This window comes from Macrotis lagotis, chromosome X, assembly GCF_037893015.1.
Source record: "Macrotis lagotis isolate mMagLag1 chromosome X, bilby.v1.9.chrom.fasta, whole genome shotgun sequence".
NCBI lineage: Eukaryota > Metazoa > Chordata > Mammalia > Peramelemorphia > Peramelidae > Macrotis > Macrotis lagotis.
In genome coordinates, this window is record NC_133666.1 from 127068011 (window position 1) to 127081991 (window position 13981).

The 13981-nt window shown below is 40.1% G+C and overlaps 1 protein-coding gene across 1 annotated transcript in view; it reads left to right on the forward strand.

Annotated features, from left to right (window-relative positions):
• The first annotated feature begins 260 nt into the window (after window positions 1–260).
• The window catches only part of LOC141502398 (membrane protein BRI3-like), a 40635-nt gene continuing 26914 nt past the window's right edge, over window positions 261–13981 (forward strand). The window contains exons 1-2 of the mRNA XM_074207117.1: window positions 261–648; window positions 3254–3353. Coding sequence (XP_074063218.1) covers window positions 453–648; window positions 3254–3353 — 296 coding nt within the window. The 5' untranslated portion in view covers window positions 261–452. The remainder of the gene's footprint in view (window positions 649–3253; window positions 3354–13981) is intronic.

The following is a 13981-nucleotide window of genomic DNA, read 5'->3' on the forward strand; positions in this document are numbered from 1 at the left end:
ACGCGCTCGCGAGCGCGCGCCACTGCCCCTCCTTCCCGGGCCCTCCACGCCCCTCGCTCCGGAGTTGGAAGGGCTGGGGTCCGGGCCGCGCCCCGCCGGCCCCGCGCCCCGCCGGCCCCGCGCCCCGCCGGCCCCGCGCCCCGCCGGCCCCGCGCCCCGCCGGCCCCGCGCCCCGCCGGCCCCGCGCCCCGCTCCGCCGGCCCCGCCGCCCCGCTCCGCCGCCCCGCTCCGCCTGCAGCCGCGCCGCGGGGCCGCGGGGAGCGGGCGGAGGGAATCCCCCGCGGGGCCGCGCGCAGGGGGCGGGGGCAGTGGCGCCCGGGCTTCCCCGGGGCTGCAGCCTAGAGCCGCCGCCGAGTGGGGAGGCTCGAGCCCGGAGGAGGAGGAGGAGGACGCCGCGCCGCCGCTCCGGGTGCCGCCCCCCGCGCCCCGCGCCCCGCGCCCCGCGCCCCGCCATGGATAACAAGCCCCTGCTGCAGGAGCGACCACCTGCCTACAACCTGGAGGCCGGCCAGGGCGACTACGCTTACGGGCGCCACGACTACGGGGCCATCCCGGGCGCCCCTGCCCAGCCCGGGCTGCAGCCGGGCTTCCAGCCGGGCTTCCAAGCCGGCTTCCAGCCCCCGCCGCCCTACCCTTACGGCGTTGCAGGTGGGTCCCCGCCGGCCCTGGGGGCAGCCGGCCGGAGTCGGCCACCCGCGAGCCCCTCCCTGCCCCGCTGTGCCCGTGCCCCGCCTGGCCGTGGGGGGATCCCGGGGGCGGGGGGGCATCTGCCGAGGGGCACAAAGCCCCGGCAGAGGCAGACTTTTCCAGGCTCACTCGAAACTCTCTTCCCCGCGGAGACGCTCTCAGCCTTCAAGTTTCCTCTTTGTATGCATGGGGCGGCCTGCGCGCTCTGCCCGCGCTGCCCGCGCGCTCTGCCCGCTCTGCCCGCGAGCTGCATGCTCGCCTCTCTGCCAGGACTGCGGGCGGCCCGGATGCCCGAGGCCACAACTTCTGGCCTGGAAGCTTCCCAGACCGCCGGGGGGGGGGGGGCTGCGTGGGGAACAAACTCGGAAACCTTTTGGGGATGGTACAAACCATCCCTTGGGATTATGCCCTTTATTACTGGGTAGTTAGCCGCTGCCCAGTTAGCACTGCCTAGAATGCACTCTCATCTCACTAGACTTAGCTTATTTTTAGTTTGTAGAGTGCCTACCTCTGTGTATTAAGAGGAGTTGGTTTAGGAATGCAGACCTCATCTGGGCTGGTAACAAGATTTCTGGGTTGCTGAAGTCACTTGTTTCAAGTGGAAATTATTTATTAGCAAGTGTGAATAACACCACTGGCTTGTAGAATAGCTGCTTCTGTTGCCAGCGAAGGAATTATTCATAACAGTCCGAAAAAAAAATATTGAGAAAACAGTCTGGGTACTTGGGCCTAAGATGAGATGTTTCACTTTTGAACAACTTGGAGTAAGATTAGAGTTAGCTAGTATTTCCTTAGTGTGGCTTTGGCCTTTGCCTTGTTTCCCTTCCTTCTTTGTCTCTGGGACTGGGAGCTCGTATTCTCTGGAGGTCTTGGAAAGAAAGAACTCCTCCTGCATGGTGAACTCTCTAAGGGACAGGTTGTGGCTTTTCCTTGTTATTTGTTCTCCCTGATACCAGCTTACTCCCACTTCACTCCTTAGAAAAGGTGGCAGGCTCAAATCGATTCTTTGCAACTCATCTAACTTCAACTTTAGAAGTCTTTTTGGTGGAGAGGTGTATGTAGTTGTTTGGAGTTGAGTTTTATCGACTTCTGGAGACTTTAGTTAATATTTGTGTTCTTTCTAATCTTTGTATGTGAAGAGTGGCATTCACCAAGTCCAAGGATCCCTAACATCTTTTGTGTGGGTTCTTGCTTCACCAATAGCAGATTTCATCTTTATGCCCTCGTGTATTTGATGGCCTTCATAAGTTGCTGTGGCTGGGGGGAAAAAAAAACACCTGGTGGCCAACCTTCTGGTGACAGGCCCTTTCCAAACTTAGCCGGACTGCCCCTTCCAGGACAGCCTGTTATCCCAGCCTTTCCAGCTTGGAAGGACCTGCCAGACAGAGCTTGTGCTCTCCTGGCAGCCTTCTTAGATAACCCAAGGTCACTACCCATGCCACACTCAGAGTAGGGCATTAGTAGAAGCTTTGCTGAATGTGGTAACTATTTTAAAGGAAACATGCCTAACTTTATTTGAATATTTGGGTTTGTAATTTCAGCATAGTTGTATCACTGAATCCAGAGTTTCTATGTTTTGGCTCAGTCTCTCTGGTGATGGGGAAATAAATACTTGTCCTTTTCTAGCATATCCTCTTTATGAGACTTTTTAACTTTCCACTTCCCTTTACTCTGCCTGGAGATTTTACTTGTATTTATGGTTCCCTTTCAAGTTCTCTGAGAGAAATAATAGTGAAAGATTAGTGTTGCCTCAGTCCATGGCTTGAAAGAGTGCTCTTTTTGAGGTGGCTGTCTTTCTTTTCCTTCACCTTGTTTTTAGTACTCAGGTTACTGTTTAACTTGAAAAGTGAACCTGAAGTTGAACTGGTAAGCACTACTGACACATCCTGTCACCATTTGAATGCAAATGTAAGATAAACATTAGACTACTGGTTAAAATTGTGATAAATGGTCTTTGAATCTAGCTATTAAGGATCTTTTATAAGTAGTTCTTACGGGGCCAGTTATTGTGCTTGCACTAACCTGAATACACTTTTAATAAGTGAGTTTAGCCAGCTCAAATGAAGTCTGTTATTGACTCAAATGCAAGTACTGGAGTGCACCTGAAACTGAGGTGACGCTTTTTTTTGGCTAATAGGTGCCAATTAGTGTAATAATATTCATATCATTCAACCCAGAATAGTGAAGAAAGCTGCTTCATATATCATAAATCAAGATACAAATCTATGTTATTCCCATCATATTTTAAATAATCTGCCTTGAAATGAAGTATTGATTATTACAGACTTAAACTCAGGTATTTTTAGACCTGATGCTGAATATTTTACAAACCAGGTGATTTTCACCTATTTTTTTGGTTATTAATGAGAAACTGTACAATATGCATATTGTGAGACATCTTCTCTTTAGGAAACTGCCATTTTTGCTTTCCCTCCTCCCCTTCCCCCATCAAATAAGAGTAAGGAAATTTAGTTTTGTTGGTTCTTTAGGATTGAGTTTTATGAAATATTCATTTTTTCCCCCTTTCCTCTTCTCTTTCCTTGGATGTGATGATTGTTCCTGATAGGTCGGCCTGCATATACACCTGGATCCTACAATATTCAACCACAAGGTGTGTTCCAGCCTTCCAGTACCATAGTAGTTGTTGGAGGCTGTCCAGCCTGCAGGTATGGTAGCTCTATCTACATTGAATTATTATTACTTTTTAAAGAGAGTGACTTCTTGTTTTAAGTCTGGCTTCTTCCTACTGTCCAGTTTTCTTACACATTACTTCCTTCTTTGCACTCTGTGATCCAGTAACACTGGCTGCCCTGTTTGAGCTCCATTTCTAGACTTCTGGGTGTTATCCATGCCTGAGAGACTTTTCCTTCTTTTCACCTTTTTCTCAACTCATATCTCATTTCAGAATTTCCATGCTTCTTCAGTAGTCATTTCTCAGTATGTTTTTTTCCTCTTTTTTCCCCCATTCCTGCCCCCCTGTACTTTTTTTCTGAGATTACCTAATATATATATATATATATATATACACACACACACACACACACACACACACACACACACACACACATATACACACACACCTTACATACCTTCATTTTTGTATGTGTGTTGTCTTCCCCCCTCCAACAACTGTGAGCTCCTTGAGGGCAGGGACTGTGATTTTGCTTTTATATTCTCAGTGCTTGGTATAGAATCTGTCACTTAGTTAACACTTAATAAATGTTTATTGATTGACTCAACCAATTTAAATACATTCACACAAAATCTAACAAACCAGATTGTTTGGTCATAAGGAGACAAAGGTATAACTGCAAATAGATGTCAATTTTGGGGGGAAATTATTAGTAGGAAAGGTTGATGTACATGATTTGTAGCAAGAGGAACATTTGAGAGTGTTATGTTCCAACATGCCAGGCCCTATTCTCTTAATTTCAGTTGATGGATGATCTTGCCTCCTCTTTTGAGAAGATATAGACCATCTAATAGTAAGCTCCTTCAGCTTCTTTCTCTTCATCTGAACATTACATTTTCTTCACTCATCTTTGTGTTACTCTTCCTTTCCATAGTTTACTTATGAGTATGTGGTGGTAATTCCGTCTTTTCTCCTCTCCTATTGAAGTTCAATCCATTACTTTATCCATTCTCTTTCTTGCAAAATGATTCTCCCTCCACTGACTCTGTTGCCTAAAAATAAGTTTAAGTGACCTTTATTTTCCTCCCTCTCCAAATTTCTTGACTCTTTCCATTTATTGCCTAGTTTATATACTCTTTCTGCTGCTACTTCCTCAGCTCCTGCTCTTTCCACTGTTTGTTTTCTTTGTTCTGCCCTCATCATTCTACTGAAATAGTTCTTTCAGAAATAACCATTGCTATCTCCAAAACTAACGGGACTTTTTTTGAACTTTGTTCTTCTTGATTTCTTTGTAGCATTTGATTCTTTTTTTTTAAATTTTTTTTTAAATTAGAGATTTTATTTTATTTTATTTTATTTTATTTTTTTAGATTTTTCAAGGCAGTGAGGTTAAGTGGCTTGCCTAAGGCCACATGGCTAGGTAATTATTAAGTGTCTGAGGTAAAATTTGAACTCGGATTCTCCTGACTCCAGGGCGGGTACTCTATCCACTGTACCACCTAGCCGCCCCCATTTTATTTGAATTTTACAATTTTTCCCCCAATCTTACTCCCCCCCCCCACAGAAAGCAATTTGTCAGTCTTTACTTTGTTTCCATGTTCTACATTGTTTCAAATTGAGTGTGATGAGAGAGAAATCATATCCTTAAGGAAGAAACAAAAAGTATAAGAGATAACAAGATCAGACATAAGATATCTGGTTTTTTCCTAAATTAAAGGGAATAGTCCTTGAACTTTGTTCAAACTCCACAGTTCTTTCTCTGGATACAGATGGTATTCTCCATTGCAAGACAGCCCAAAATTGTCCCTGATTTTGCACTGAGGGAATGAGCAAGTCCATCAAGGTTGAACATCATTTCCATGTTACTGTTAGGGTGTACAGTGTTTTTCTGGTTCTGCTCATCTCACTCAGTATCAGTTCATTCAAATCCCTCCAGGCTTCCCTGAAATCCCGTCCCTCCTGTTTTCTAATAGAACAATAGTGTTCCATGACATCCATATAGCACAGTTTGCTAAGCCATTCCCCAATTGAAGGACATTTACTTGATTTCCAATTCTTTGCCACCACAAACAGGGCTGCTATAAATATTTTTGAACAAGTGATGTTTTTACCCTTTTTCATCATCTCTTCAGGGTATATAGACCCAATAGTGGTATTGCTGGGTCAAAGGGTATGCACATTTTTGTTGCCCTTTGGGCATAGTTCCAAATAGCTCTCCAGAAGGGTTGGATGAGTTCACAGCTCCACGACAGTGTAATAGTGTCCCAGATTTCCCACAACCCTTCCAACAATGATCCTTATCCTTTCTGGTCATATTGGGCCGTCTGAGAGGTGTGAGGTGGTACCTCAGAGAAGCTTTAATTTGCAGCATTTGATTCTTACTACCCCTTCTTTGAATTTTCATCCCTTGACTTCCATGATACCTCTTTTTCCTATTCTGACTATTATTCTAGTCTCTTTTCAGTAATTTCTTGTTTACTCCCTCTAATTCTTTCCTTAATCTTTTCATCTATTTTTCCTTTTAAACAAATTCATCTACTCAGCTATTGATTATAAACATGACTCCTAAATTGTTAGCTCTAAATATTACTTTCATCTTGATATTGACATTTGAATCTAATGGTTAGCAAGGCAACCAGGTAGAAATGGCCAGCATTATTCAAAGGGAGCTTATCCTCTTTCTTTGTCTTTGTAAATTCCTATATTTGTTATTGGCTTTTCCATTTTTTTTTGCAGATGAAACATTTTTTTCCCTTCTTTCCATTCTCATTGTTATCTTAATTGAGTTTTATCCCAATTTCCTGGAGTTGTATCATCTTTTTATTTTTTATTAATCTATTTAATGTTCAAATGTATTAAATTGACAAGAATGTTATCAATGGTTCTGAGTCCCAAATTTTTTCCTTCCTCCTCTTCCTTTTCTTCCTCCCAAGACAGCAAATAATCCAATATAGCATATATATTATATATATAATATATATAGTGTCATATTTAACATAATTTCATATTATGTGAGAAGAATCAGAATTAAAGAGAAAAAAACATGAGAAAGAAAAAAGAAAAAAAGATTTTAAAAATGAAAATAGTGTGCTTTGGTCTGCATTCAGATTCCATGATTCTTTCTTTGCAGGTGAATAGTATTTTCCATCACAAGTCTTTTGGAATTGTCTTGGACCACTGTATAGCTGAGAAGAGCTAAGTTTGTCATAAAGGTCATCATACTGTTACTGTTAATTGTGTTCATTGTTCTCTTGGTTCTGCTCACTTCACTCAACACTTTCTAGGTTTTTCTGAAATCTGCCTGCTCATGATTTCTTAGAGAGAAATGGTATTCCATCACATTTATATATAACAATTTGTTCAGCCATTCCCCAATTGATGGGCATCCCTTCAATCTCCAATTCTTTGCCACCACAGAGTTATTAAAAAATACTTTTGTGCATGTGGGTTCTTTTCTCTTTTTTAATGATCTCTTTGGGATGCAGACTTAGTGGCATTGATAGATCAAAGGGTATGTATGCCCAGTTTCATTACCCTTTGGGGCAATTGGGACAATTCCTAATTGCTCTCCAGAATAGTCGGATCAGTTCACAACTCCATCAACAATGCATTAGTGTTCCCAGTTTTCTCATATCCCCTCCAACATTTATCATTTATATCTTCTGTCATATTAGCCAATCTGAGAGATGTGAGGTGGTACTTCATTTTAATTTGCGTTTCTCTAATCAGTAGTGATTTAGAGCAGTTTTTTCTTTCTTTTTTTTTTTTTAAGGTTTTTGCAAGGCAAATGGGGTTAAGTGGCTTGCCCAAGGGCGCACACCTAGGTAATTATTAAGTGTCTGAGACCGGATTTGAACCCAGGTATTCCTGACTCCAGGGCTGGTACTTTACCCACTGCGCCACCTAGCCGCCCCTAGAGCAGTTTTTATATGATTATAGATAGTTTTAATTTCATCTGAAAACTATTCATATCCTTTGACCATTCATCAATAGGGGAATGACTTGTATTCTTATCAATTTGACTCAGTTCTCTATATATTTTAGAAATGAAGCCTTTATCAGAAATACTGACTGTAAAAATTGTTTCCCAGCTTTCTGCTTTCCTTCTAATCGTGGTTGGTTTTGTTTTGTTTGTGTAAATCTTTTTAATTTAATGTCATCAAAATTATCCATTTTGCATTTTATAATATTCTCTTATGTCTTGTGTTGTCAGAACTTCTTCCCCTCTCCATAGATCTGACATATAAACTATTCCTAATTAGTTTTTGGTATCACCCTTTATGTCTAAAATTTAGATAGTAATTCATGTACCCTTTTTGACCTCACCTTGGTATAGGGTATGAAATGTTGGTCTTTGCCTTGTTTCTGCCATACTATTTCCCAGCAATTTTTGTCCAATAGTCAATTCTTATCCCAGAAGCTAGAATCTTTGGGTTTATTAAACAATAGATGATGATAATCATGTACTATTTCTTTTGTACCTAATCTTTTCCAGTTGTTTCATTATCTTATCTGGTCTTCCTTGCCTCTCAGTCTTTCTAAAAGCAAGATTATGATCATGTTACTCCTTTGATCAAAAACCATTAGTTTGCTTCCCTTTCTTATAAAATCAAGTCCACACTCTTTTGTATTACATTTTTAGGCTTTCTATTAACTGTTTCTTATTTACATTGACAATTTTATTTTCTGTTATTCTCTTAAACACATATAACCTGTGTGTTAACCAAATAATTCTCTATCTTGACCATGCTTGCATTGTTCTGCCTTACTCATTTATTTGTGCTTTTTCTCTCTGTCTGGATTGTATTTCACCCTCTATTCTGATGCTGTTCCAACCATCTATTACCTTCTTAGTGCAGGTGCTACTTCTATATCTTTTAGTGCCTTTTGTGCACTAGCTAGAGGTTAAGCAATGACTTTTCTCAACACTTTTTTCTATTTTTAAAATTTTTTTTCAGTTTAGAAAGCATTTACTTTCTCCACTATCTTCTCCAGCTCCCTCCTTCTTCCCAACCATAAAGGGAAAAAAAAAAAATGAAAACAAAATCCTTATAGTAGATATTCATATTTAAGCAAAACAAATTCTCACCTTGGCCACGTCCAAAAATAGACGTTTCTATATCTAAGAATTTATTATCTTCTGCGTAGATGGTAAAAAGGTATCATTATTGGTCCCCTGGCCCAATATTGGGCTATTGCATTGCTCAAAATTTTATATAAATTATTTTGTTTTGCATGCTTTACTCTGCATCAGTTTATACAGATCTTCCCCAGATTTCTCTAAGACTCTCATAATTTCTTATGCTTTAATATTATAATCATATATTATAATTTGTTCAGCCATTTCTCAAATGAGAAATACTCCATTAGTTTTCTTTTTTTTTTTTGCAAGGCAAATGGGGTTAAGTGGCTTGCCCAAGGCCACACAGCTAGGTAATTATTAAGTGTCTGAGACCGGATTTGAACCCAGGTACTCCTGACTCCAGGGCTGGTGCTTTATCCACTACGCCACCTAGCCGCCCCTCCATTAGTTTTCAGTCCTTTGATTCCACAAAAAAAAAATAGTTCTATAAAAATATTTTTTTATATGTGTGGGTTCTATTTCTTTGAACTCCTTTGGGGTATATTCTGTTACTACTGCATCAATGTACAATTCAATGACTTTTGGGGCATACTTTCAAATTGTTTTCCAGAATGACTGGACCATAGTTCCACCAATGGTGCATTAATTGCCTGTTTTTATGCGTCTTCCTTAATATTTTATCATTTTTTATTTATGTTAATTTTTCCAATTAGATGGATATGTTGCTTTTTTTAAAAATTGTTTTATATTTATTTGTGTATGTATCTTATTTCCCCTCCCCTTCTTGAAGGCAGGAATCATGTAGATTTGGATTGCCAAGGCATCTTACAGAGTAGCTTGTATAGAGGGCAAAATGCTTGCTCAATGTATTTAAGATTATTAATACCATTTAAGAATATTTTAATTGTTCCTATTTTTTATTCTTTGGTTAAGCTCAATGCTTTTGATTAAGGTGATTGTGTGGGTTAAGAACTTGGCTTTGTGGACCCGGGAGTTTTGTTTTAAGGGATGAGTTAAATGTATGAAACAGTGTGATTTCTGATAGGGATAAGGTATTCAATTCTTTGCATTTTCTGTATACTTGAGTCAGAAGGAGGCATTGAACTAGTGGCAATTACATTTTAATAGATCTGTGAATCTCATTAACTCTATTGGTGCAAATCTCCATCTTTTCACAGCTATATGGGTTAGGAAGCAGCTGTTAACACAATTGGGTAGCATTCTGGACCTGGAGTCTAGAAGAGTTGAGTTTAGTTTCCTCAGGCTTACAACCTATGTGTTGTTCTCAACTCCTCACTTTCTTCCTTCTTTCCCCATTATTCAGTCTGTTGCCAAGCTCTGTTTCACCTTTGCAATATCTCTGATTCTTCTTCCTCTCCTATGTCCCCTCCACTGACTCTCCTCTGGTGCAGACCCTCATCACCTCACAGCTGCACTGTCCCAGTACTGGGCTGCCTCAAGTCTTTCCCCATTCCCAGCCCCATTCTTTATTCAACAACCAGAGTGATTTTTCTAAAATGCAGGTCCATCCACATCATCTCTCCTACTCCATCTCTCTTAAACTCCTGTGACTCCCTTTCACTTCCAGGATCAAAGACAAAACCTTCTGTGTGGCATTTAAAGCTCTTTCATAACCTAGTCCCCTTCTTACCTTTTTAGTTTTAGCCCTGCCCCCCCCATCCCCATTATTCAAACCAGTGATTGACCTCTTTACTATTTCAGAATGAGACCTCTATATCTGTTAGCTCTGGGCATTTTCTCTGGATGTCCTGAAATGTTCTTCCTTATCCCTGCAAACTAGCTTCCTTTATTTGTTATTGTTCAGTTGTTTTAGTTGTATCTGCTTTTCTCATTTGGGGTTTTCTTGGCAAAGATATTGAAATGACTTGCTCTTTTCTTCTCCAGGTCATTTGACAGATGAAATTGAGGTAAACTTGGTGAAGTGATTTGTCCAGGGTCACACAGCTAGTAAGTGTTTGAGGCCAGATTTCAACTCAGGAAAATGAGTCTTCCTGGCTTCAGGCCCAGCATTCTTTCCACTATTTTATCGAGGTATCCCGAGTCTCAGTTAAAACCACATTTTCTATGGAAAAAACCCCTTTAATTCTAGCTCATTCCCTCAGTTATTTTCTATTTTTCTTATATTTAAATTATTTGCATATTCATTATTTATCTATTGTCTCTTCCATTAGATTATCAGCTCCATAAGGGCAGGGATTGGCTTTTGGCTCTTTTTTTGTATTCATAGGACTTAGCATCACATCATGGCAGCTAGGTGATGCAGTGGATAGAGCACTGACCTTGCAGTCAGAAGGACAGGAATTCTAATTCAGCCTCAGATGTATAATTTTACTAGTTGTGTGACTTTGGGCAAGTCACTTAATCCTGATTACCTCACATCCAGGGCCAACTCCAGTCATCCTGTTTCATATTTGGCCACTGAACCCAGATGACTCTGGAGGAAAAAGTGAGACTGGTGACTTAGCACAGCATCCCCTCACTGAAATCTAATTCATGTGCTTGTCAGGGTATCACGGCCCTGCTGTCATGATCTTCTTTGAGAACTAAGGGACAGGCATCATTATCTCATTATCATCATCATCATATCTGGCACAAAATTAGCCATTTAATAAATGTTTATTTTATTTTATTTTTTTTTAGATTTTTTTTTTTTTTTGCAAGGCAATGGGGTTAAGTGGCTTGCCCAAGGCCACACAGCTAGGTAATTGTTAAGTGTCTGAGGCAGGATTTGAACTCAGGTACTCCTGACTCCAGGGCCGGTGCTCCATCCGCTGTGCCACCTAGCCGCCCCTTAATAAATGTTTATTGACTGACAGTTACTCTCAGGCTTGTGGTGAGGATCAAATGAGATAATAATTGTAATGTACTTAGCTCATAGTATGGGGTTTAATAAATGATTGTTCCCTTTCCCTTTTAAGTCCTTCAGAGAGGAACTTCCTAATGCTCTGGAAATGATTCTCTAGGGGCTTTTAATATGTGGAGGCTGGCATAATAGATTGCCAACTACAAGATTGAGCTGCCTCCTTTTTCATTTCCAGTGTAATTGGAACTATACCTCTGCATTGTCTAGTTACAAGTGAGATTCTGACTATTATTATGCTGAGACTTTAGAAAAGTTTGAAATTAAGTTTAACAGGAAGAGAACTACTCAGGTGAATGGATAGTACTGGGGAAACTGATATCTCTTGTTCTGAAAAACTTTCTGGGGGAATATTTACTGCATATAACCTTGAATGAATTGAGGGTTTAAGTTAAAGAACTCACATTTTTCCCCTAGAGAGAATACATTCAAATATAAAGAAGATCAAGTTACTGGATAGACAATCAGTATGGGTATGTATGGGCTATATTATGATAGTCAAATCATTTGCACAATAATGAGGCTGTCTGAGGTGAGGCTAATTTGAAATTGCATAATCCAATTAAATTCTTGTTTGGCTTTGAAATGGAGACTCATTTTTAATTTAGATCTTGCCTGAGTTTAGTGCTTGTCTAGTGGATTGCTGGTATTGGATATATCAAATTTGAGATGTCTATAGTACATTTATTTCAAGGGATCTTAGAGGCCCTTAGTGATACAAGACTGTAGCTCATGAGAGAGCCTAAAGTTGGATGGACACAAACACATACACACACACATATGTGCATGTGTGTATAAATCTGGGAAATCATTTACAGAGATGATAATTGAACCCATGAGAACCGATGAGGTAATCAAATGTCTTAGGATAAAGTGAAAAGAGAAGGGGACCCAGGACAGAGCCTGGGGTGGGGAGGGGAGGGGAACAGCTATTAGTAGGACCACTTTAGAAAAAGAACTAGGGAGGAAGCTTGATAGAGAGGCTAGAGTACTATCCTCAACTGTAAGGAAGAACTGGGTTCAAGTTCAACCTTTGACACTTACTGGTTTTGTAATTCTGGCCAAGTCACTTTTGTAGAAGCTAAAATGATAGCTTTTCTATTTACTTGAACAGAAAATGAATATGATATGAATAGTATTTCTCTAACCTAAAGTCCTTACAGATTTTTCCCTTTAGAAAGAAATATGGCCAGAGGTCTAGAACTAAAGCTAAGGTTTCTGGGTAACCAGTTGCTCACAAGTTAAGGACATTTCCTTCCCCATACCCTGAAGGAATGAGAGTTTTGACCCACCACAAGGTTGTATGGTGAATAATTGAACCTTTTCCTGAATTCCTTGGGGATTTTAGTGTATTGATCACTGAGAAATTCCTTTGACTTAAGTAAGGAACTTGTTGGGAGTGGTTTGAGAAGGAACTTTTTTTTGTTAAAGATTTTATTTATTTTGAGTTTTATAAATTTTCCCCCAATCTTACTTCCCTCCCTCCATGCCCTACAGAAAGAAATTTGTCAGTCTTTACATTGTTTCCATGGCGTACATTGATCCAAATTGAGTGTGATGAGAGAGAAATCATATCCTTAAGGAAGAAACAAAAAGTATGAGCTAATAAGATCAGACAATAAGATAATCTATTTTTTTTTCTAAATTAAAGGGAATAATCCTTGAACTTTGTTCAGACTCCACGGGTCTTTATCTGGTGGTATTCTCCATTGCAGACAGCCTTAAGTTGTCCCCGGATTGTTCCACTGATAGAATGAGAAAGTCCATCAAGGTTGAACATCACCCCCCATGTTGCTGTTAGGGTGTACAGTGTTTTTCTGGTTCTGCTCATCTCATTCAGTATCAGTTCATGCAAATCCCTCCAGGCTTCCCTGAATTCCTGTCCCTCCTGGTGAGAAGGGACTCTCTAATAGCTTTTCAAGATTTAATGAGTCCCGTCTATTAAAAGTTGAATGTGAATGTAAAACTTTGTTTTTTAACCTATTTTGACCTTTTCCTTGTTTAAGATAACTTAAGTTCAAACTTTAAACCTTCTTGTCTATGTTTTGTTTTTGGCTCTCCTGTTCTCTTTCCTTCATTAATAATAATATAGCTACAACTACTACAATAAAAAAAATGCCTTGCAGCCCCCCCACCCTTTTAGAATGACTGGAGCATTTCACAGCTTCAACAGTGATGATTTGATGTTTCTATTTTCCTAAAACCTATTTAACAATTGTGATTTTCTTTCTTTTTTTTTTTTTTTGGATCAGCTTTGCCAATCTGATGGGTATGAGGTAGAATCTCAGTTCCTTTATTTTGCATTTCTCTAATTGTTAATGATTTGGAGCACTTTTTTGTGTGGTCGGTAATAGCATAGATTTGAAATTGCCTGTTCATATCCTTTTCCCATGTATTTCTTGAGAAATGAGTCATTTTCTTATAAATCTGATTCAGTTCATTTCTTGGATATGAGACTATTATGAAAGAAACTTGTTGCAAAATTTTTTTTACCCCAGTTACCTGTTTTTCCCTTCTAATTTTAACTGTATTAGATTGAATAGCTTCTTAAAGAATTTTGAAAGCTTTGGTGGGAGGTTTGTATTGGTTAGCTCCTATATTTGTTGGAGATGGAAAGCACTCCTTGTACTTTTCCTCCAGATGCAATGGATTATGTAATATTAGAATAATGAGGGTTTATTAAGGATCCAGTTTTATT